Here is a 24,854-nt window from a genome sequence, read left to right as displayed (position 1 = left end):
ACGTTTCGTAGAGTGACGTTGTCCACTGAGTAACAGAACAGTACGTATTTTTACTTCTTCTTTGACATAAGAGGGTGCTCAATAGCAAGACCCCCCCCCTAAGGTTATGGCTTTGAGAAAACACGGCTTAAGGCCCAAAAAGGTACAAAACAAATCCCAAAATGGTGTACTTTCTAGTTCTATCTGGTTTGATTTTTAAGTAATTAATTCGATTTGATTCAAGACAACTTAATAATTAAGAATTTCGTTTATAAACAAGCTAATTGAATCTGTAATTCATTAACAGTACGTAACTTATAAAACTTCTTTTTCTTAGAGAATCCAGATTCCTTTTCATGGTCAACAGTATTCTATTTCACCCGATACTAAATCCTTTATAAAATGATTATTAATTATCTGCCTTGCTTTAAATCGTTTCAGAGGTTTGACAGTGAGCTGTTTTCGTGAATAAATCTCGAATTCCTTCCTTAAACATTATCATCGTTTCTGATGATAAGAAAGAAGTCAAACATCCTTAAAGAAATGATCAAAATCCCTAGCAAAATAAGCATACTTTAAGAGGATGCTGTAGATGGCTTCATTGATACGATCAATAAAAATCGCTGTTTTTGGAATATTACTTTCTGGCTTAAAAGAAAAGTAGAGTACTCAATCACGCCAAACTTACATCTTAAAATGACAAATTTAACTCGCTTAGAAAGGATTTTATTTACACATTATAAAGAATTATTTTGAGCAGGGTTTAATGGTTCTTCTCCCCATGGACTCCTTGGATCAACTGAGTGGTTAGCCCGCTGCACATGCAACCCTATGTCCTTTGCGGCAGGGATTCGGGTCTTAGTGTCGCTCATTGTTTCGTTTGGACGGGGGTCAATGGCGTGGCTTTGTGCTCAGCGAGAGTCGATCCAGCTACAAATGGGTATCTGTAGAAATGGGAGCAGGGGGACAGAAAGCGTAAAATGATTTGCCCCCAAAAACACATAGCACTCCTGGGTGACGGCAGAATCAGGAGATCGGTGCCTGCGCTACGCGGACCAATGGTCTGAATGCAAAAAAAAAGGTTCGTTTGGGCACTGAAGCTTTGTGACTTTTTGTCCTTGTGATTTTACTGCTATTTTTTTTTCGTTAACTAATTTAAAAGTTCCCAGAATTTCTAATTCTTAAGAGTAAAAAAAAAACTAGAAAGGGAAAAATAACTTTTCAGTCCGTAGATTTCTCAAAAAGCAATGAAGGTATTGTTTGAAGGTTTTAACCAAAAAGCTAATTGAAGACAAGAAATTATACATTTTGTTTTTCGAGCTTCTGTTTCTCTACGCTAGTACCATATTCAGGATGACAGAATGGGCAGACTTAAATTTGAACACGAGAATGTATCCTAATAATTGCAAAAGAGAAACTGAAGCACTGAAGTTTACTTGCATTTACTTTCAATGTAGTACTGCAAACAACCGGATGGGATATGATACTTACTAACAATTAAAGCCTATATAAGCCATGGCTAATACAAAATAACACAACGACATACAATATATATATGCCACATAGTTACAAAAATATTAAGATCAGAAATTACCTATCCGTGTCCGGTCCGTTTCTTGCAATCATGAGTTTGAGCTTGGACATTCCACCGACGGGGACACGATCACTTCCTGTAGTAAATTGTAGAAATTGCCGCTTCCCCTCATCATCAAGGCTATGTAAAACAGACCAGAAATTTTTAATAACGTCACTATTTCTTGTGTAACCATTATCATACTCTGCCGAACTTTCTAAAGCGGTGAAGTCAAATTCCTAAAAATGAAATAGTAATTAGGCTATAATGTTTGTAAATGAATTATTACTGTCAAAAGAATTTGTAAAAATTTTGTCAAAAGAATTTGGAAAAATTTTGTCAAAAAAGAATTATCGTGAGGGAACATGAATGTTTGCTGTCTAAGAATTTGCTTTAGGGAAGTGACAAATTTCAAAAAAGTTGGCATTTGGGTAACACATAAGACTTAGTGGTTACGGCCAGACAAGTACGCAAGAAATTTGTTCGGATTTCTTGGGGGAGGAGGAGAGTCATAAGTTGAAAAAATTCTACAGAATACGAGAGAAATATTGAAATACAAGAAATTATAAAACGACTATAGTGGTCCATCTTCGATGAACGTTGAATTATTAAAGTTGAATGCTTCTAATATAAAGATCAGAGCAGAATAATATTATTTCTCCAACAACTAATTTGCATACAACCTGGATGCAATATTCCTACGTAAAACTGGGGTACTACCATTAAATCCAGTATTTGCAATTATAATAATCTAATAATCTGATAATCTAATAAGAAAACTATAAAGTAGATTGCTTAATAGTCAATGTTTATACACAGGTGGTGGCAGCAAAGCAGCTTTAAGGAATTTAAGATACTTTTTTATTGGCTTTATTGTAAAAAACAAGCAAAAGCCATTATCAATAAATAAGTGAAACCGAAAAAAGAAACCAGAATTACAATAAATAATTAAGTTAAACTTAAAGAACATAAACTACCACACAGGAGTAGGACTAACACCCCATGTGTCTTGTAGGAAAACCAGAACGTCACTTGCGCATTACTTAAAACAATTCTTATTTCAAGCTGTGAGTTTTATTTGTCATAACATCAACAAAAGAAAAAGAAGAAAATCGTCCTATAACGGGGATTAATGAAAAGATCAAATGAACTGTAAATTGACAGTTTAATGTATACTAATGTTCACTCCTCAAAGTTTCAGCAATTTTCTGTTTATTAAAGTTATAAAAGAGAAAACTTCTAAAATGTACTTAATTTTCAGTAAAAGTGCAAATGATGTTCTTGTTTTACGTTGCAAATGGGGCGTTAGCCCTACTCCTGCTTTGTTGTAGCATCTGTCAACTATGGCTCATTTAGTTGAATGTGGCTGTAGCAAATACATACTATCTCGGACAGAATGGGTAGCGTCTAACTTACCTACCTGACGACCCATACCCTGGTTCAACATATTGAAAATTGTGATTACCATGTATCTATGGAAAACTTTCAGTCACATTTCACATTTTCAAAGGCTAAGAGGCTGTTTCTTCAAGAAGTAAAAATAAGAGTATGAGTAACCTTCATGAATAAGGTCTTACTAGAGAATAGAAACTATAAAAGGAAAAGAAAAAAACTTACTGGACTACCGCAAACAAGCTCTTCCAATTCGTCGGGTCTGAAAAACTGAGACAAAGGGGATTCCGAAGCAATAAGCTTGAATCCTTTGGCGAAGGCTTTGAACTGAGTAGCAATGCTTCCATTTAGCAGAAAATCCGCATATAAATCCACAAATTCCTAAATAAAATAAAAAAAATTAAATCTTGGCTTAAAATTTCCTTTTTTTTCAACGTAGGTACCTGGAATTTAACCTTAAAAGAAATGATGTGATAAATTGATGTAATATTAAAGTGATTTGTCAATTTATGAGTCCTTGTTTGGCTAATGGATTTTAAAAGATTTCTGTGACAGGCCCAATTTTCCACATATTTCAATTTATTGTTACTTTTTCTTGTGACAATACGTACCACTTTCTATGTAGCGAGATTTATACAAATGATCCATTTGATTTTGTTTTTAATGAAGGAAACTTACCATGTGAAACAAAAGGGTACGGGAGGGTCTTTATTTTGGTACAGAGGGCTTGAAAGCTATTTTCTGCCACACTTTGCAACTTATTTTTTCATTATCATTCCTATCTCCAACCTTTCTTCTCCGGTTACCTTTTTTCTCTTTTTGAGAAGTATGAATTTTTCTTGTTGGCGTTGTTGGTTTCTTTCCTATGATAAAGGAGACACATTGAGTTCTAGCTCTCTGTCTGCCTTGTTATGAGTTGATATGTACATTAACAATAAATTAACAATAGTTTTATGAGCCTGTAGAACTATCTATTCAGCTCTACTTGCATCTTATCTTGTTTTTTTTCTCTATATATTTTCTTTTGATATCTCTTTTATCTAAGTTTATTTTCTCTTAATTCTTTTGCGGCGACTTAATAAAATAATTATTTTTAAGTACTTGGAATTAGCTTAACACCTGGCAGTATTGTACAGAATAGATCATTAATCCTATCTTTGTCTGAAAAATATGTTTCAGAATGCTAAACGTTTGTAAAGCCTACTTTCTAAATTTAATAGAGTACAAAAAGGAAACCAGTTAGTACTTTAAACAACTGCTTTTCTTAAACAAAAACTGCTTTCTGTTTTTTTTCGGAAAAAAATCCAACATAAAAGAGAAACAGGTTATCTGTTGTACTTTCGCTCTTTTCTCCTGTTCCTGTTTTCCAAAAAGCCAAACATGAACAGTTTTTTGAATATCAGGACATACTGAATATTCTAACTGCACGGATTGACGATAACAATACAAATAATGGTTTTATCCTTTTCCAATCTGCCAAGAACACTACATACCATGAAGGAATACGCAAAAGTCCTTATGAAGCCATTTTTGACTTCGAAGCGAACAGAGACATATCATCGTCTTATTGTCTAGCTGGCAAATCATATATATTGATCCGAACAACTACTCGAAAGAAACTGCCAAGGATTTTGAAACGGAAGGACAACTTGAAGAAAATAATAATTCTGAAAAAAATTGTATCGGTGGTCATGTCGAAAACCATATTCAAAAGAAAACCATCGAGGAGGACCTGCGATCAACCACGTCTTCACATCAAGTTTTGACTGAAGAAAGGCGAGAGAAACTCTGAAAAAGAGCAACTATTAAAGAGAATCATCTATTGCAAGCAACAAATACAATTTCCTTCTGGTCAAATTGATGATACTGTAAAAGTCCCTGATGTCGAACGTTTTCGTAAAGACAGCAAAACTGTGCTAGCGGGTGCTGTTGGAATAGAAGACTCTGACTTATATGGACTGACAAAGAAAATTTGTACCCCCAACCATTTTTACATACGTAATTTGTAGATGAAAGCCACTATCGAAAAACAAGATTTCTTTTCAAGAAATGTTGTTGAGAGAAGGAGATGCAGCTGATCGGAGAAGCGGGGTGTAAATAAAACATTAGTTGATATTTCGGACATACACAAAGCGATTATGTGAATGTTGGCATATTTTCTAGATTTCGTTCTTTTACTGCAACATATATTTGTACATATAGACATAGAAGACTTCTTACAATTAAAATACTTTTTCACAGTAAACGAATTACATCCCCGCCCCGAGTAAAAATACTGGATACGACCCTGTTGACGACTTACCTTTTTATTGTCTTTTGTCACAGGCACTTCATCACCATTAGGCTTGAGATCATGAAAAAGAGTTGAACCAAAAATATCCGTGTAAGCAACACGAAACGTCATCATATAGATATCATCAAAGTCGTCTCCTGGGTATTCTAGCATCTCGCTTAGAGTGCGGAATAACACCTACAATTATAAGAAAACGAATGAGAAAACAAAAAACAAAAAGAGTTTAAGAATTTAAAAATGTTAAAAAAGAAAATAATTACTTCCTATACTCGTATAAGAATGAACATCCACCTGGGGACCCCTATTAGCCTTACATGATAGCACAGCATCAAGGGAGAAGATGCAAAACCCCAAACAGCATCCATAGAAACACCAAGGGTGGTAGTATTTAGTATTCAATGAGAGGACACATTTTAGTCAATGAGAAAGTAAAAGAATGTGAAAGTAATGAGAAAGTAAGAGAAAGCACAAATAAAAGAATAAATAAAAGCATTATATTGAGCCTGGTGTTCGCACCAAGCTCACTGTAGCAGGAATACAAAGTAAGTATTGTATTTAAAGTAAATACAACATTTCATACGTAAGTCCTTGCCTTTCTTAAGCCACGAAAAAAAAATACATAAAAGAATAATAGAAAACTACGATAACAAAATTCTTGACATATTCAAAATGCTTAGAGCAATAACAATATAGAGCAATAATCAATAATGATAGTCACAATACTAAACAAAAAAAAACATTCGTTGAGCATTAACAGTCTACTATATGGTAATAAAAGGTCACAATTCCAATCTTTTTAATTTGACCAATCCAAAAAAAAAACAATCCATTAATTTGAGATAATGTGCGATAAAAGAAAAAGGTAAACCTATAAATAACAGCAAAGTTTCAGAAATCAATCAATTTATTCTGTTTTCGCATGACTCTCTCTCCTATTCCTGTCCTCTTATCAATTCTTCCTTAGCATCATTTGATTGCACTGGCCCAAAAAAATATTTTCCACAGCCTGACTAACTTACTCTTCTGAACTGATGGGTTTCCTAAATGTCCTAGCAAACAGATAATGTTGCAATCTGGCAAGAAAAGTTGCAGGAGAGCCATATGGCTCTTTATTTACCACACAAATTTTTCTCTTTTCTTTCTTTGTCGATATCTATGTGTTACAGAGGAAAACATAAAAAAGAAATTGAGAGCCCTTTTAAAAATCTGATTGTGTTTTCGAATTTAGTATAAAACATTGACTGCCTTTACAGGCCCATTTGGGCTTTCCTGCAGTCGAAGGTAGTGTCTGATTTATAGTAATTTTGTTTAATAAATTATTTGTGAACTTGTGAACAAGGATAGTTTTTCTAAACAATGTGTTTTTTCTTTAAAACTAAAAACTGAAATATTACAAAAGGCTAAGTTAAAAAGGAATACACAAAGACTGCAGGCGCTGGAAAGTCAGGTGAAAGAAGTTGCGCCCAAAACATAATGGGGGAAAAACTGTGTTGCATTATGCAAGCAGCCAATTAAAAAAAACCCAGTTATTTAAGATTTAACCTCATAATCAGACTTTACACAATTCCAGTGAGTAAAGTATAATTTCATATATCATAGAAACATAGAAATGAACTTCGCATAAATTACAAGTTGGTAATTTACGATATTTTGGCAAAAGAGCGTCATGTTATAATTTTCAGAGAGACGCACATGTACCCTATAAAACACGAGAGACTCAAGCGCCAGTTCAAGTGATCAATAACAATATGGAGACGAACTGTATTGTATAAGCCAAATCCTCATAAAGGAATCCTGAAAAGTACATTTCCCTCTGACATATCTCCATAGGTCAAACTGAGCTAAAAACTATGACTCTCCTAATTCTCCTCTCCCTTTAACTGAACATTTTCCAGTCAAGATCAAATCCAAATATTACAATTCATTATTTTCTAGCACTAAAACTCAAAACCTCAGCTCGTTCTGATTCCTTGCCTAACTGAAAAAAGTTATCAACTTCTGTTACTAAATTAGGACCCAATGGATGCAGAATTTAACGTGTGAAAACTCTAGAAACTTTAAACATTTGTCGGTTGCGAGCCTCCGAGAAATTAAGCGGTTTGCTTTTGGACTGCAGCAGCATTTTCAGCGTTGCTACGCAAGTTATTTATCGTGTGCTGGATCTACTGTTCATTCTCACTATTCAAGGGGTAGAATTGATTTCTATGTACCTAGAGGCATTTCTTCCCAATTAAGTTTCTCCGTTTTATATAGAGGTGCTTGGCAACAGACAATTTTGAAAAGTGAAGTTACGGTATTAATAACCCTGTTTATTCAGAAAAGCAATCATTCATGACGAGTAATTATGATGAGAGATAGCTGCTAGAGTTAAAAAGAGTTTATATTCATTTACTGATAAGTGATTCTTTGTATGTGACGGTATTTGTGGTGGTTAGTGGTCAGGTACTATTTCTTCCTCTTCTTCAATGATTTTGCCTTCTCTACCTTTCCAGTGGACAAGCTTTGCTTTTTTTTGGAGACTGAAAAAATGTATTATTTTAATCATGTATTCCTCAAAAGTTTACTATCTCTATTATCTCTGAGACTGAACTTTTATCCATCCTAGCTGAGAAAATCGTCAAAATATTCATTCTTTTCTGACCTGAATATTATGTATCTTGACATTTTTACTGATTTGTATTTTTTTATTTAATTACAACTATATTATGTATCCTGACTCCTTTACTGATTTTTTTTATATTTAATTACAACTATATTACTACCCCGCCCCCTCCCTCATCGACAAATTTCCCGTAATTCAAATTGATTTTTCCATAACGAAAAAAAAGGAAAATATTAAAGGTTACCAACCGGGTCAAAATCTTCTAAATCCTCGAAAGTTCCTTTAGCATCTAACAGTTTCCTATAAACAACAGAAGGGAAACGAACATCTAAAATAACAGTGTTATATATTGCAAGGCCAAATAGAATCCCAACTAGCGTGAAGTTGGCGTCATTTTCAAAAGCAGTTGGGTTGAACCAATGGGTTCGGGATTCGGACCGCCAGATAAACATAGCTGAAATAGATAAGAAAAGAACTCTTGAACAACGCCCGCACACCTTTATCAACAAAAAGAAATAAAGAAAACACTAGACTAAATAATTAAGACGTACAAAAAAAAATAACAAACCAGGTAAAATAAATACTACAATAATATAAAAAACACATCTAAGAAACTATGTTTAGTTCTCAACAAAATCCAATGTGGTGACAAAAACACTACGTCGAACAAATAAAAGTTCAGTAGGGATAAATCCTTTTATCAGACAGTAAAAACAGTTATAAAATCTCTAGCTATGTCGATCAAATACATAGCGATCGTCATCAACAGCTAAACTAAAGTATTACAAATAAAATAATGACATTTATACAGAATAAAATAATACTTCTCGATCATAAATAGTTTCCGGTTCATTGGCTTGATTTGTCTGAAAGAGTTCATGATCAGGGTTTATTCAATGACTTGAGTTGTAAACTTTTGTCCTTTAATAATGGCTAAATGTAAATTGAATTTTAATGAAGATGGTACAATCTTCTTCTTCTTCGAATTACAAAAGAAATGTTGCTGTATTTATAGTTATATACTTGTTTCGTCACATCATCCCCATACATAAGACATATGTCGTATTCACTATCTAATGTAACTTTTTTGGCTGTCTAATAAAGGATTTGTATCTATTAAACTTTTATTTGTTCGTCATAGAAAGGGAGTGCGGTCTTCGAAAATACGTAAAATATTACAAAGATCCAGAAAAAAACGTGGTATAATATCGTGCAGGACTGTAAGGTTGAAAAATGTCCACATTGCTCTAAACAACAGCTATAGTTTGTCAGATATAAGTTTCTTTCGTTTTTTTTCCCCTCTTACTCTAAACCATTTTTCACGTCTTGGCTATTTTCGTGTTTTGGTTCACTGTTTAGTCTAGTTTTTTTCCCCTTTTCCTTTTTTCCGTTGAAAAAGGCTCAGGGAAGCGAAACCAGGAGGTTTTATTAGTGTATATTTATCATGGTCATAATCAGCATTTTACCATGTCTTATTATCGAGTATTATAGGTTTTCATTTCCCTTTCACTCTTGAACAAATGATTCGTTCTGAATTTCTATATAATTTTCAAGTCTCTAAAACAGGCGAGCGGGAGAAGGTATGTTTCTTGGTACAAAGGGAGAAATTCCCATTGAAAAGTCTAGCCGGGGGACTTTAACTATTATTCTTTATACTATATCTACACAGGTCATGTCTATAATAGGTAATATAAATAAAATGTTATGTACGAACAAAACGCTACCATACATTGCGGGGGAAATTCCATCGTCATGCAAAATATTCTCTACCCCTGGTCCAGGGAAAACTAGCTTACATGACTTGTAAAAAGGTAAATGAACCAAAAGAAAACATATTTCCAAATAGTTTGAGATTATTTTAAAAGGAAGAATAAAAAAAGCAAATGGTTAGCCTGGTACGAAATTTCATCCTCATTTTCAGCCTTTATAAAGATCTGTTCGAAAGCCTAGACTTATAAAAATATAGACAAAGTAGACCCAAAAATGTCATTATTAAATACTGGCTGATCGATTAAAAAATGCAAGATAAAAAGGAATGAAAATTTGATAAAATTATAGTCAAAATGTTTGACTCAGTGTAACGATTTGCATCGAAAGGGAAAAAATAGGTAAGATCAGTTCAAAGGAAAATGGAACAGAAGAAAAATGTTGTGAAGCACGACTTGTTATTAGATGCCTTGAATAAATAACAGAAGGCTAAAAAAACTGATGTGACCCGTCTCAAGACTCCTTCACAACACAAGGGGGAAGTAAAACATTAGCGAAAATTTATATACAATAACTTAACAGTTAGCAGGAAGATTAGAGATCTTAAAGCACCTTGTTATTTTATTATCAAACAGTTCATGGTAACAAACTGTAAGTAAGGAGCGACCTGGCTCAATAGTAACATAAACTGTAAATAACGGAATTTTGACATCAATAGATATATCCAAAGAATTTGCTTATTATTCTGATTTCAAATATACATAAGTTTCGGTTCAGACCTACCCAACAAAGGTTACGAACCTGAGAAAATTTGCCCAATTTACGAAAAAAAGAGGGAAAACATCAGTTAAAAATCATAGAATCTTAATGAAAATGACACCGCCAGATTAAGCGTATCAGAGAATTCTACTGTAGAGGTTTCAAGCTCCTACTGCAAAAACGTGGAATTTTTGCTTTTTGCAGAAGAAAGATCATGGATGCGTGTTTTTTTTTTTTTTTATTGTGTCGACCCGGTGGTCATAGAATGTCAGAAGAGAGCTCATTCAAAAGGAAATTAAAAGTTCTAGTCCCCTTCTTAAGTAACCAAAACATTGGATGGCAAACTAGGCTCCCTCCCACGCCTTTCCTTTCCTCACAATCGTCCGATCAAGATTTTCAGATAGCCATTTTGCTCAGAATAGTTGAAAGGCTGAAAAACTATGCCTTTGGAAATATCATGACCCCCCCCCCAAAGCCCGTGGTGAAAAGTTTTAAGTTATAAAATTTACCCTTTGTTTACATATTGTATTTGTTATTGGGAAGTATGCATACATTTTTCGGATGAGGGGGGGGGGGAGTTTTCTGTTGGGGAGATTTTTTACGAGGATTATCCACGGGGAGAGAAAATTCCAGGGAGTGAATTTTTCAGGGGAAATTTTACACTGGAGGAATTTGCCAGAATTCCTATACAAAATTCTTCTAATATCTTTCTTTCTCTTTGCCGACTCAATTTTACACGTGGAGATGTTAAGGATATTTGCCCAGGGTAAACTTTCACCAGGATTGGTCTAGAGAATATATCAGTGAGGAGGAGGGATATTTCCGTGAAGGAGGAGTCGGAATTCCCAGACTCTTGAAACACAAGGTCCACTTAAGTAGAACAATGAGAAGCTTTTATTAAAAGTACTAAAAACCTGTAGCGTAAAGAACGAGGTGTTAAGGAGGAGCAACCCCCCTCATAAACGTAATATTTTCTGTTCGTTTTAAGTTTTAATGTTGCTACTTACTTTCGGTTGAAAAAAAACTTGTTTTTTTACTTAATTACTGAAAGATGTCAACTAGTTTCTTTGTTATACAGGTTAAGGTATAAATAGTATGTTAAGACCGAACTTATCATTTTCATTGATTAACAAGATAAAAACCCTTTGCAATATTTTAGTGGCTAAGTGGGTTTTCCCCTCACAAAGCATGGCCCTAGCAACCTTGTCTTTTTGTTCCGCCTTTTTTCCCTTGTCTGGACTGTACTGAAAACAACTAGAACGACATAAATCGACTGACAATTTTGATCGATCTTAAGGATTGGACTTAGCTATTCTAGCACCTGCTACTGATTTTGGGAAATGAACTGGTTTATGAAGCCTAGCTGACAAGAGATGTTAAAATATTTATTTAAACCATGAGTTTTAGAACTCTCGCCGATGAACTAAATTTATTTGGCAAGGGGAAGCATTCCATAAACCTTAACTTTAAATTTAGTTTAAATGCATGGTATCTAGCAAAAATACAACCATCTAATCGAATCATTGTAAAGTTTAAAAACAATCCCCATTTTTAGCTGCATCGTAGAACAACTATACCAGATCGAATTAAAATTAGTTTTCCTAACAAGAAACAATGTTACAAGAATTGTGCGACAATCTCGTTTCTTTCAAGTACACAAGTCAATTACGCAAGAGAAAAACAATTAATCTAAAAAGGAAAAGAATATCAGTCAATGTAGCTCACTAGCTTCTGACATTCCTGGTGAAAACCTATTTTTTAATTCATTTTGTCCATTCAGTACTCCCCACAGGAACGTTTTGCTTAGTTTTAATAGTCTCGACGTTATTCTAAAGCGGAGAAGAAAATCATGTATGCAACAACTTATATTTGGGAGACAGGGAGTGAGGCAGGGAGAAGGGCGGGGGGTGACATTTAGGTGGGGACACAAACACAAAAACAAACGATAAATAAACAAATTATATGGAACATAAATTGAATTAAGATCACATGAGTAATGGTTATAGAAAATAGAAAGAACGTTCATTGAAAAAAAAATCCTTTTTTATATCAAAGCTCTCATTTTAGCACTTAAAAAGTTCAAGCCTCAATAAACTTGCAGGAATCAAACAAAAAGAAAAGATTATTGAACATAGGCTCAGCCAGTGGGGCGGGGGAGGGAGAACAAAAATAATAATTTAAGGCTGTTATTTTTAACTTCAGGGGGGGACTTCCGTCTGAATCCCTTCCTTCTGTGAAAAGGAACACCCCGTCTCAAAGTTAAAGTGACACCCTCCTGTGGTATACCTGAGTTAGAAAAAGGCTGGGAAAAAGCACAGTATTTGTGGGTGAACCTCAAACGAATCAAATTGTGCATTTTATTTTTTGCCTTAGGCGTTTGAAAAAAAGGAAGAGATCTAAGGGTAGAAGGAATAAAACAAAGTGGATTTTTAGGTCGCTTCCTATCATTTTCCAGGTAGAGGGCTTTTATCTTCTTCCCTTCCCACAGCGCAAATCGTATAAACACTTCCAAAATCAATCCCAGTGTACGAGCTTGAGTCACACAGAGACTGGGAGGGAGAGCTGTATTTAGAAGTGTGCCGTAACTACATCAAATTGTGCATAATTTTTTTCCCTTCGATGTTTTAAAAAGCCATAAAAAAACAAGGACAGCTATAGAAAAGACTTTTAAGACAACTCTAAAACATCAATTTTACCCTATATTTCCTGACAAGCGCCATATTGTATCCGATATAAATCACCACGTTTGGCCCTTCGGGGCTTATGATAGTAATTTTTTGAAATAAATATCTTATCTTACCGCTTTTTTTACAGCAATTTTACAACACTAGCCATACGCAATTTTTTATATCTTAACACTACCATAGCCTAGATAGTTGAAGACTTCTGAATTAAAAATAAGTTTGATTATAGTTAAGAAATGACAGTCTGTAAACATACTAATTAATATGCAACATGGACTTTAATATGTTTACAATAAAAGCTAAAGGAAGAAGAAAAAAGGACAACCAATGTCATGTGGGACACACTCTTCAAATAATTCAGGTAAAATAAAAGCTCACCAAAGTCCGGATTGAAAAGTTGTTCAATGAGTAGTTGAAAGAACTCTTTTGAGAGACCCCCCTCATCTACTCCTTGTTCTCCTTCAAAGTCTACGACAAGCTGTTTTTTTAAATCATCGGGTCTTTCGTTTGCAATCATTTCTACCTACAAAAAATAAAAGTAAATAAAAAACCATTTAAAACATCGACATCTTTATGTTAATGCAGTCTTGACAAAGAAAGAAACCCCGAACCAGCTGAAATAATTAAGTCAGGCACTTGGTCGATCTCCTTGAGTTTCCACTTGCCAGGCAAATTCGCTTATGTTTACGGATTGCAATTCCTGTAATAGAGCCATGTACAGCAATTAACGAAGGTCCCTACTACAGTGACAGGTATTTCCCGCAAAATGCTGGACAAGGAAACTTTAATCATGCCCAAAACGCAAATATTGTATGTTCACGTGACTCAGGTTTTAAGGTCACACGACCACGTAAATCAGAACTAATTACCTAAGTAAGTTAACGGATAATTAGATTCGTGTCAGATAAGCAGTATAATGAGATGGTGCTTTTTTAATGGCTAACACAAACTAAGTAACGGCGCAAATATGCAAAAGATGAAGAAAACAACAATACCTTAGGTTGTATTTGGTGGGAGTTTCTTTCGCTATTATAAAATGTAAGCCCAATATTATACATTAGTTAAGTACTGTACGGAATATCCAATTTGCAAGGTGGGTCCTCAATCCACATCATTCAGAAAATTTGATATTCTTACAATTGTCTTCTATGATTTATATTATTTATCGTTTAAACTGCCGTTTTTAAAATGTGTGCTCCCAATTGACACTGTCCACCACGAAATACATTGCTGCATCCCTACCCACATAAAAGATATCACATATTTTATCCTTTGATATATCACTGCTATGATGGTCATTAGTTAAGCAACTAGGATAGAATATAATGGGTATTTCGACTTTTGTGCCCTAAGCCCCTCTCTTTTTTTTTGACCTCTGTTGAGGACCATTATTTACACTTTAAGTCTTTGTGAGATTCCTTACTTATATTTTTTGACTGTGTGAAGACACATTATCAGTCAGACAATGATAGTTGAAGAACCAAGCGTCTTGGTTTACTGAAACATCTACGAATAGCATCCGTAGCCGAAATAGAACAATTTCTTATGCTGCTTCATTTGAGATTAAAAAAAAAGAAGTTTTTCTAACTGAAAGTAAGGAGCAACATTAAAACTTAAACGAACAGAAATTACTTCGTATATGAAAGGGGCCGCTTCCTCATCAACGCCCTGCTCTTTACGCTAAAGTTTGACTCTTTCTCTTAACTCTTATTTTTAAAGTAGTAAAAAACTTTAGCGTAAAGAGCGGGGCGTTGATGAGGAAGCAGTCCCTTTCATATACGAAGTAATTTCTGTTCGTTTTAAGTTTCAATGTCGCTCCTTACTTTCAGTTAAAAAAACTTGTTTTTTTATTCAATTTCTGAACGTTTTTGAATCAATGCATGTTTTGATTTTGGCTCTCCACAGAGGAATAATTAAAACAAAATTTGCATATTTATTTTTTTGGCTAAATGGCTTTCTCATAGTTTTGATCGAATCATTTTGAGAAAAAAAGGAGCGGGAGAGGAAGCCTAGTTACCCTCCGACTTTTTGGCTACTTAAAAAGGCAACTAGAACTTTTAATTTTTTACGAATGTTTTTATTAGCAAAAGATATACGTAACTTATAAATTAGCTTACGTAACGAACTTTTGTATTCTCATGTTTTTATTACATATATATAGGGGTTCATCCCCACTTCAATACCTCGCTCTTTACACTAAAGCTTAAATGTTGTCCCAATTCATTAAGAATGACCCCTGAATCACAAAAGCCGTAGAATAAATAGTTGAAATTACTAAAGATAATTTAGCGTAAAGAGAGAGGTATTAGGAGGAGGTGAGCCCCTCATATGCGTAATCATTTCTGTTCGTTTTAAGTTTTAATGCTGCTCCTTACTTCTAGTTGAAAAAACTTTTTCATATTTATTTTTTAATTGTTTTTTTAAATAATGCTAGAAAATCCTGCGCTCCCTTCATGGAAGTTTTCTTCCCCCATGACAAATTCCTCGGTGGAAAGTTCCCCAACACATCCCCCTTTTCTCAACCCTTCCCCCCAACCAAAAAAATCCCTCTGGAAGCGTCTGTACACTTCCCAATAACCATTACTATATGTAAGCACTGGTCAAAGTTTGTAACTTGTAGCCCCTCCCATGGGGACTGTGGGGAGTAAGACGTCCCCAAAGACATAGTTATAAGGTTTTTCGACTACGCTGAATGAAATGGCTATCTCAGAATTTTGATCCGTTGAATTTGGAAAAACAATTAGCGTGGGAGGGGGCGTAGGTGCCCTCCAATTTTTTTGGTCACTTAAAAAGGGCACTAGAACTTTTGATTTCCATTAGAATGAGCCCTCTTGCAACATTCTAGGACCACTGGGTCGATACGATCACACCTGGAAAAAAAAACAAAAAAAAAACAAACAAAAAAACAAACAAACAAATAAACACGCATCCGTGATCTGCCTTCTGGCAAAAAGTACAAAATTCCACATTTTTGTAGATAGGAGCTTGAAACTTTTACAATAGGGTTCTCTGATACGCTGAATCTGATGGTGTGATTTTCGTTAGGATTCTATGACTTTTAGGGGGTGTTTCCTCCTATTTTCTAAAAGAAGGCAAATTTTCTCAGGATCGTAACTTTTAATGGGTAAGAGTAAACTTGATGAAACTTATATATTTAAAATCAGCATTAAAATGCGGTTCTTTTGATGTAGCTATTGGTATAAAAATTCCATTTTTTAGAGTTTTGCTCACTATTGAGCCGGGTCGCTCCTTACTACAGTTCGTTACCACGAACTGTTTGATAGCATAAAACGTTATATCATCAAATTTTGTTTAACCATAGAAGACTCGAATCGGTAAATAGTACAGAAATAGAATAGTTTAACTAGTGATATTAAAATTATTGGAGACCCCCATATATTTAGAAAAAACCATTAAGGAACTGCTTTTTGTACAATATGAGTTTTGATTGATTCATTTATTTACTGTCGGGGTTATGTTGATATGATGTTCCCGGAGGCAAAATAAAGCAATGATTCTTTTTTATATATTTATTGTTTAGTGTGATTGTATTAGTTATGTCGGTAGCCAAGTATTATTTTTGATTTAAGGATTTCGTTTTCTCTACCTCCCCCGCGGAAAAACTTTGCTTTTTATGGGAGGTAGCACTATTTTTTTTTTCGTATTATGTGTTATGTCAATAAATCCTTCTCTTTTCAATAGTATAAGAAAGATTGTAAGAACCACGTGAAATAATTGTCTGAAATAACTAAACTGATTTTTAGGGTCATTGTCTTAAAATTTTCATATGGGAAAGGGCGAAATAAGGTAAAACCTGTTTCTGAGCAATACCCCCATCCATTCAACCTCTGTACAGGTAACTTCGTGAATTTAACTTTTAAATTCCATTTTCAAACTATTTCTACAGTAAGATAAGAGCCATCCTCTCCAGGGACATACTTTTGGGGATGGAGGCCTTGAGGTCCAGCTCTCCGGCCCCAAATAAATACGCTTTTCTTATTATTGAGCCCCCCCCCAAAAGGCCGTTTAAAAAGGAAAAAAATCCTGCACACATTCCCGAATCTCCCTTCAGGATAAAACTATGAAGCTAACATAAGGAACCAAATACGAATTTGAGAAAAGCTGTTTAAGAAAATATTAACTTATGTTGTTCTTGAGCCTTTACTAGAAAAAAGTCGGGCTTGTAGCCGTGCCGTCAGATAGAAGTCCTAAGTTCAATAGGAAGTTGTGATTGCTTTCGCAAGTAATGGTGGCGATTAAAGTAAATAGCAACGATTATTTACTTTTATGGGCAGATCACAAGCTCTTCAAAATGGACATGTTTGTGTTTCAGGGGAACTAGAATTTTCGTATTGTCACGTACTAACTGTCAGAAATACAGAATGTAACTATAAGCTGTAACTTTGTACCTTCTGCGTACACTAAGCCGCTCTCCACTTGGCAGGTCTTGGCATTTCAAATGTTCAAACCCACAGCCTACGAAGAGATACCTCGGTCTTACGGTACCAGGTACCTGAAGATACATTCCAACAGCAAACATCCGAACAGAGTATTAGTAAATAGCAGACTCTTTACAAGCATCCTTATTGTACGTTCAATTCAACATATACCACAAAATTAATGAAGATTAAAGAGTAAGCCATTCCTACTCTATATTAATCTGAAGCACCTTTCCCGAAAAGCTGCATATTCCGGTAATAAAAATATACCTTTTTTTATTTAAAGTTTTCCCTTCCCAATAAAGATTCACTGAACTTCCCTGTAATATTTCCAACTCAACTAAATGATGACGTATAATCGCTAGTATTCTTGTATAAGTAGTAAAAACCATTGATTTTGCATTGGCTACATACATATTTAGCGATAAATATGTCACCGCATTTCCTATAGTTCTAAACCGATCAACTATTTCAAAATTTTCAATTAGTAGCATATTGGATCTCGTGAATTATTTTCCCCTGCTACTTCAGTTAGAAGGGGTGGTCGAAGAAACATCGGAGATGTTGCTTCGACCAGAAATTGAAGATTCTCTTAATGTCAAAGCCAAAAGTAATAAAAAAGCAGAAGCCCTCCGACAGTACCCTTTTTGTCACTGGGACCCAGCAACCCTCTACTGCGCAAAATCAAAGGTTTGAATTGCCCACTTTCCTTAGAATGATCAACAGGTCGAAAAATATACCTGCAGGGAGGGCACGACCCAAATAACCCTAAGCATAAGCTGTCTCTGTCTATGACTTAAAAATCTGAGATTATCCATTTCTATTGAAAACCTCAGATAGATAATCAGAATTTTTGTGAAACCAAATTATAGGTAAAGGCATTTGAGAAAGGTGTTGCGTATATTGATAGTAAACTGCCTTTACTTACATTAGCTAGAGCGTCGTCGACTATGTGATCTCTTCGAACTTGAAAGATACAATAGGGAGTTGTTGGTTGACCAGCCATCATGCTTGCAATATAACTAAGTCGCTGTTCTGACGCCATTCTTATCCGACTGTCAAAGTAGAGTCCCAGAACTTTTGTGGCAGTAGTCAGAATAAACCCATGGCGTAGGAAACTGAATTTTTCGTACGAAGGTCCATTGCTAATTGACAAAAAATACGAAAATTCCTTATCCATCTCTACAATATCACTCAAGGGCTCATTGTAAAATTCTGACAATGGAATTTTTCCCTTTCTGCACAGATTGACTGAGATGCCAAGCTCTTTACCAAGGTTCTCTGGAGGAGGAACCTATAAATAAAGTGTGTCGAGACTTAAGCTAGACCAGAGTTCGTTTCTAAAAAAAAACACATCTTACACAAAGCGCTCTAGTTCAAATTCGAAAAAAGTCTGAGGTTGAAAAATTACAGGCACTATTTCACATATGATTTTTTATTTAGATTAAGATATCAGAAATCCCTAGATTTCCTTTTAGACAAAGGGGTCTAATTTAGGAAAAGGTGGAGATTGGAACTATAACACTATAAACTGATGGTGGGTTCAGAGCGATTGGGTTTGAACCCCAGGGAATCACTCTGATCCAAACATCTGTTGAGCTAAACGAATCTCCTAGAGAGAAGGAAGTTTCAAAATAACGGTTAAAATGCATAATTTTTTTCTGTAACCTTGATTCAGACAAAGTTCATACATTTCACTTGGAATTTCAGGTACATATGGAACGAGGGTAGCCTTCCAACCTAGCCCCTTCCCAGAAATACCAGTATATTTCACGATTCAAATATTCTTGTGGTTTTAATATTAAACACTTGTTTTGAAAAAACTGAAAGCGCTTTTGCGCGAGTAGGACTATGATCTGATACTTAAGAATTGTGAATCTAAAACCTGATAATCTTTTAAAGAGTCCACAAATATTTGCACTATATAAGAAGACATTAATCTTTCTCAAGGCAAAAAGCGGTTGAAACTGAAGGAGAAGACGGGCTTCACGGGTAATATCAAGACCATAAAAAGAACCTTATGTAAAAATCCTGGGTAGCATGCAACATTATAACAGTAGCGACATTCTTTATCATATTCAGGTGGATGTTTTGCAGGGATTCTAGTAAAAATTCTCGAAAATCGCTGAAACTAAATAAGGAAGTAAAATCATTGGTATCACAAGAATCATCTTAATTGCATTTGTGGTAAAAAATACCATTGGGCTTTACTAATAATCATCTTTTTAATCCAAATAAAGGTAGTAGGAGCGATTAATAGATATCTTGTCTGCTATTAACACTATTGGTTGTTTATTATTTCACACATAGAGAAAATTATCATATATCGTGATACATTTCTTTTACTTACGGTCCTGCACCAGTCACTAAAATTTTCGAACAGCTCTTCCCTTCCTTTTAAGATCGTACTTTATTTGAATAACTAACGCCTTGATAGTGATCACGAGTAAGGGAGACTCGGTAAACCATTTTTATTACTGCTGTGGTGCATAAGTGTTACAAATTAACCAGATTTTAGGTGTGAATACATTTATTAATCTTATTGAAGGAGGCTGGACATCCTACATTACAGGGATAAAGCTTCGATCGGAGAGTCTTCTATAGCAATCAGGCGTGCTCACGGAAGCCAAAGAGTCTTGCAAGACTATTAGTTGATAGAAGTTTGTATAATAAAACTTTATTGATGATAAGGAGGAGGAAGCCTTTCAGGCGGACTGGACTCATGGTTTTGGGTTCATTCACTCTAAATTCTTAACAAGATTTGATTCTAGACACCAGGGTATCTTCCAAATGAGGTTGGTGGATCTCAACGAAACTTAGTTAAAGGCAACAGTTATTGTCCAAAGAAAAGACAGTTTTGCCTTTTTACGACCGGCCCCTTATCTGATCCCTGTGGACGGATTAGCAGAATTCGAAGTTTTATTGCTAGTCAGAAGTTTTAGTACCCTTATTCAGATTCATAGTGATCGGAGGGTGGATGTTCCCCCCCCCCAAACCTTGTTTTTTCCCGAAATGCGTCTGATGGAAATTTTGAGCAGGCTATTTGTTGTCGTAGAAACTTCGAAAAGAGCTCATTCGATTGAAAATTGAAACGGAGAGTGCCCTTTTAATAGTCAAAAGTGATTGGAGGGTAACTAACCCCCTTCTACGCCCACCATTTTCCCAAACAGATCTAATCAAAATTTTAAGATAGCAATTTTGTTCAACGTAATTGAAAGGTCTGGAAATCATGTATTTGAGGATGAAGCCCCCCCCCCCCCAAAGCCCTCAGGGCAGGAGATATAAGTTATGCCCTGGGGATACATAAGGTATATATAGAAAGGATGATAGTAAAAACTCCGGAAGGGGCTCATTTGGAAATCAGATATTCTACTGCCCTTTTTAAGATTCATAGTGATCAGACAGTGGATCAGAACCCCCACAACTCGTATTTTCCCGAAATTTTGAGACGGCCATTTGTTGTCGTAGAGACTTCAAAAAGAGCCCATTCGATTGGAAATTGAAAAGGCTAGTGCTCTTTTTCATGGTCAAAATTGATTGGAGGACAAACAACCCCCTCTCGCACCCACTATTTCCTCAAGCACATTCAATCAAAATTTTGAGATAGCCATTTTGTTCAACGTAGTTGAAACCTCCAAAATTATGTCTTTGAGGATGACAACCCCCCCCCCCCTCAGGCCAAGGGTTGTAAGTTATGCCCTGGGGGGATATAAGTTATACATAGAAAGGGTGATCGTATAAACTTCGTAAGGGGCTCATTGGATTGGTTAATCAAGAGTTCTAGTACCATTTTTTTTTTAATTGAAAGTGATCAGTTGGCGGATGCCCCCCCCTAAACCTCGTATTTTTCCGAAACGAATCTGACAGAAATTTGAGATGGTCATTTGCTGTCGAAAAAACTGAAAAACAGCTCATTCGATTGGAAATTGAGAGTGCCAGTTTCCATTTAATAGAAAACGCTTGGAGGGCAACTAGCCCCCCTCCCAAGCCCACCATTTCCCCGAATACATCCAGTCAAAATTTTGAGTTGGCCATTTTGTTCAGCGTAATTAAAAGGTCTGGAAATTATGTCTTTCAGGATAACAAACCCCCAGAGCACTCAGGGCAAGGGTTGTAGGTTAAGCCCTGGGGTTATATAAGATATATATATATATATATATATATATATATACATATATATATATATATATATATATATATATATATATATATATATATATATATATATATATATATATATATATATATATATATATATATATATATATATATGAATTGTGATCATATAGCCTTTTGAGGGGGAACGTTGGATTGTTAATCAGAAGTTCTATTGCTCTTTTTAAGATTCAGAGTGACCAGAGAGTCGATACCCCTTCCCACACCTCGTACTTTCCCGAAAGGCATCTGATGAAAATTTTGAGATGGCCATTTGCTGTCGTACAAACTTTGAAAACAGCTCATTCGATTGGAAATTGAAAGGGCTACTGCTCTTTTTGATAGTCGAAAATGATTGAAGGGCAACTAACCCCCCTCCCATGCCCAACATTTCCTCAAACGCATCCAAGAAAATTTTCAGATGGCCATTTGTTGTCATAGAAACTTCGAAAACACCTGATTTGATAAGCAATTGAATGAACCAGTGCCCTTTTAATAGTCGAAGGTGATTAGAGGGCCACTAACCCCTCCCCCTCCCTAGCCCACTATTAACCCAAACACATCGGATAGAAATTTTTAGATGGCCATTTTGCTCAGTGAAGTTGAAAGGTCTTAAAAGGAAATAATGTCTTTGACAACCCCCATACCTTCTCAAGGCCAGAACATAATTATAACTTTACTGAAAAAAATGGGTGTGGATTATTAGTTTAGTATATACTGATATAGATTCATTAAAGCGTTAATATTTTTAACACTTATAACCGTATAATGTTATAGAAATATAATATTTTTTATTTTTAACCGTATTTTGTTTATTTGAATCATACAATAAATAACCAAGTCAAACTCAAAACGAGCAAAAATTAAGGGCTGACAACCTACAAATTTGTTTTTGTTTGTTTGTTTTTTTTCAGTAAAGCGCAAATTGAGTTCTTATCTTGAGAAGGCATAGGGGTTAAATTAATAAAATATGAATTTAATAAATTTTATATTCGCGTTCTATAATCAGCAATTCAGTGCATTTGCCTCTGGAAGGAAAATAAAAGAAAAAAAGGTCATAAGATGACCATATGTAAAAAAAAAAAAAAATCCCCCTTAAAACTTTGCCATGCTGAAAAATTTCTTTCAGGATGGGTCCAAGTTCAACAAGTTTCTTTTACTTTGAGCTCCTCTTACGCTCTTCAATCCAAGTTCAACAATGTGTGGCGTTTTCTTTGACTCACTGTAAATTATGACTGTCCTTCAAGCCACTTCTTCAATTTAATGGCGCTGGAGATGCGAGGCAAGGAGGTGTCGGGCCCATCATGGTCACACAATCATCAAGATTAAAAGTAATTCCATGATTCCGACTAGAACAAGGTGCAAAGTTCTTTTGTACCGATTGAAAATCCTTGTGTGATTCCAGGTCAAACAAGGTGCAAAATGCCAACCTTTCTGCTAAAAAGTTGACAAAGACAGGGTGTTAAGGAGAGGCCAGACCCGTTCAGTGCCTCCAGTTTATTTTCACATCAAATCAGGACTTTCGCACCAAATCCCTGAAAAGTAGAAGTGGCTTGGGGGGAGGCAATGCTTTCCAACAGACAAGGAGCTCAGAGAAACCGTCAAAACTTAGTTCAAATCATTTACAGTAACATTTTATGAAGATACTACAACAACAATTTTTCCCCCACGTGACAAATGCCTCAATCATCAAGATGTTTATGCAAACGAAAAACCCAACTGTGCAGTACTTTTGGTATTGAAGTAATCTTTTATATTCACCTGTCTTTCCTTTGTTAACCATTGAGGGTTAAAAAAAGCCCTTGTGCGACAGCTAAAGCACGATATTCTTTTCTCAACTGAAAAAAAAACTGGATAAGTGTTAAAATTACCTGTCTTTCAGAACTTCGGGCAGCTCTTGAAAAAACATACCAGTCTTCGTGGTCTTCCACAGTAGCTGTAGGGCAATTGTCCAGAACATTGGCAAAATACAGAAGCTTCAGCATTTTAGTACACGCAACAATTTCCTTGTCATCATTAGGCAAGATACTCTCTGAAAAGTTGCCGGATAATACACGTAGACTTATAAGTTGTTGCAAGGTCTGAACAAGATTTCTCAAGTACTGTGGGCTTTGATTGGCAAAAAAACGCACAAGCGAAGCGGCAGCGGTAGGACACAACAAACCAACAACCTTGGCAATGGCTGGTACAGCCCGTTCCAAATATTCACCTTGGCCAATCACTGGTAAATCACAAAGTATCACAATGATGTTTAATACGTTAGTAGTTTCAGGGGCACCGGCAGTGAGTTGAAGATCTACCACTAGATTATCACTTAATGACCTAATACCGTGGATCAATGCTCCTTCAAATATATCAGGATCAACCTGCATTAGGCATTGGTAGGCACGACGAAGAGATTCTAAGTCAACTGAAAAAAAGTTTTATTTAGCTTACAATGTTTCATTTATTGCTATATACAAGGCGTCTATCGAGGGTTAAAGATTGTGGGAGTTTTCAGAAATTTCGATAAATTATATGTTTCTTCTGTAATATAAAAAGTTAATTTTGGCCTATATTGATGTCAGTCCCCTCCTCCTTTGAAAAAAAATATAGAATTCTACACTTCTTCCCATAACTTAGTGTTTTATTCGTATAAATCACGCTTCTTTTTGCTTGAATTTGGCATCTTCAGAAACCAAATCACCCCATACATACCAACCAAATATCATCATTTTTTTAAAATTGAAGATATTTATAAATGCTATAGAAACAAAAAGGTAATACGTACTTTATTCATTTACTTAGTGTACTTTCCATACAGTATTGCAAAACGTTGTCATAAACATTTTCACAAACAATGACAGTTCTACTGTTAACAGCTTCAGTCATAATCTGACAGGCACACCAGTACAATTACGTCTCTTAGGTGTCCGTCAAAGTGTGTAGCTGCCTTTATTAATTTAGACTATAGGGTAGCATCATGAACTAAATTCATAGCGATGCAGCATAAAACAAGCAGAATCTTTTTATTTGGGGCTAAATCACCCACACTGTCATCAATGTAACAAAAGTATTCAGCGCATTTTCTTCGAGTACTATTCTTCTGCAAGTGTCTAAGATTTAAAAGGAATATTGCATAGGCACAAAAATCATGATCTTTTTGGGGCTGAGATGCATAGGAGTTTCTATGCATTCCAACACAATCTTCCCAAATATTTCTAAAAGGTAGTTTCAGGGACATTCTTCCTCTTCTTCTTTTTTTGGGAGGGGGGCTTATGTTCAGGTATAA

General features: G+C 35.3%; 1 protein-coding gene across 3 annotated transcripts in view; it reads right to left on the bottom strand.

The window, feature by feature from the left end:
* LOC136041334 (ubiquitin-protein ligase E3A-like) overlaps positions 1-24,854 on the bottom strand; it is a 55,021-nt gene that overhangs the window by 2,738 nt on the left and 27,429 nt on the right. For all 3 annotated transcript variants that reach the window (XM_065725974.1, XM_065725984.1, XM_065725968.1), the window contains exons 5-11: positions 23,455-23,993; positions 18,357-18,722; positions 13,368-13,512; positions 8,088-8,293; positions 5,247-5,414; positions 3,170-3,325; positions 1,574-1,791 (exon numbers count right to left, since the gene is read on the bottom strand). In XM_065725974.1, coding sequence (XP_065582046.1) covers positions 1,574-1,791; positions 3,170-3,325; positions 5,247-5,414; positions 8,088-8,293; positions 13,368-13,512; positions 18,357-18,722; positions 23,455-23,993 — 1,798 coding nt within the window. The remainder of the gene's footprint in view (positions 1-1,573; positions 1,792-3,169; positions 3,326-5,246; positions 5,415-8,087; positions 8,294-13,367; positions 13,513-18,356; positions 18,723-23,454; positions 23,994-24,854) is intronic.

The sequence above is a fragment of the Artemia franciscana genome, chromosome 2 (assembly GCF_032884065.1).
Source record: "Artemia franciscana chromosome 2, ASM3288406v1, whole genome shotgun sequence".
In the NCBI taxonomy this organism is placed as follows: Eukaryota; Metazoa; Arthropoda; class Branchiopoda; order Anostraca; family Artemiidae; genus Artemia; species Artemia franciscana.
Note: the sequence above shows the minus strand (reverse complement) of the source record. Positions and strands in the feature narration are given on the sequence as shown.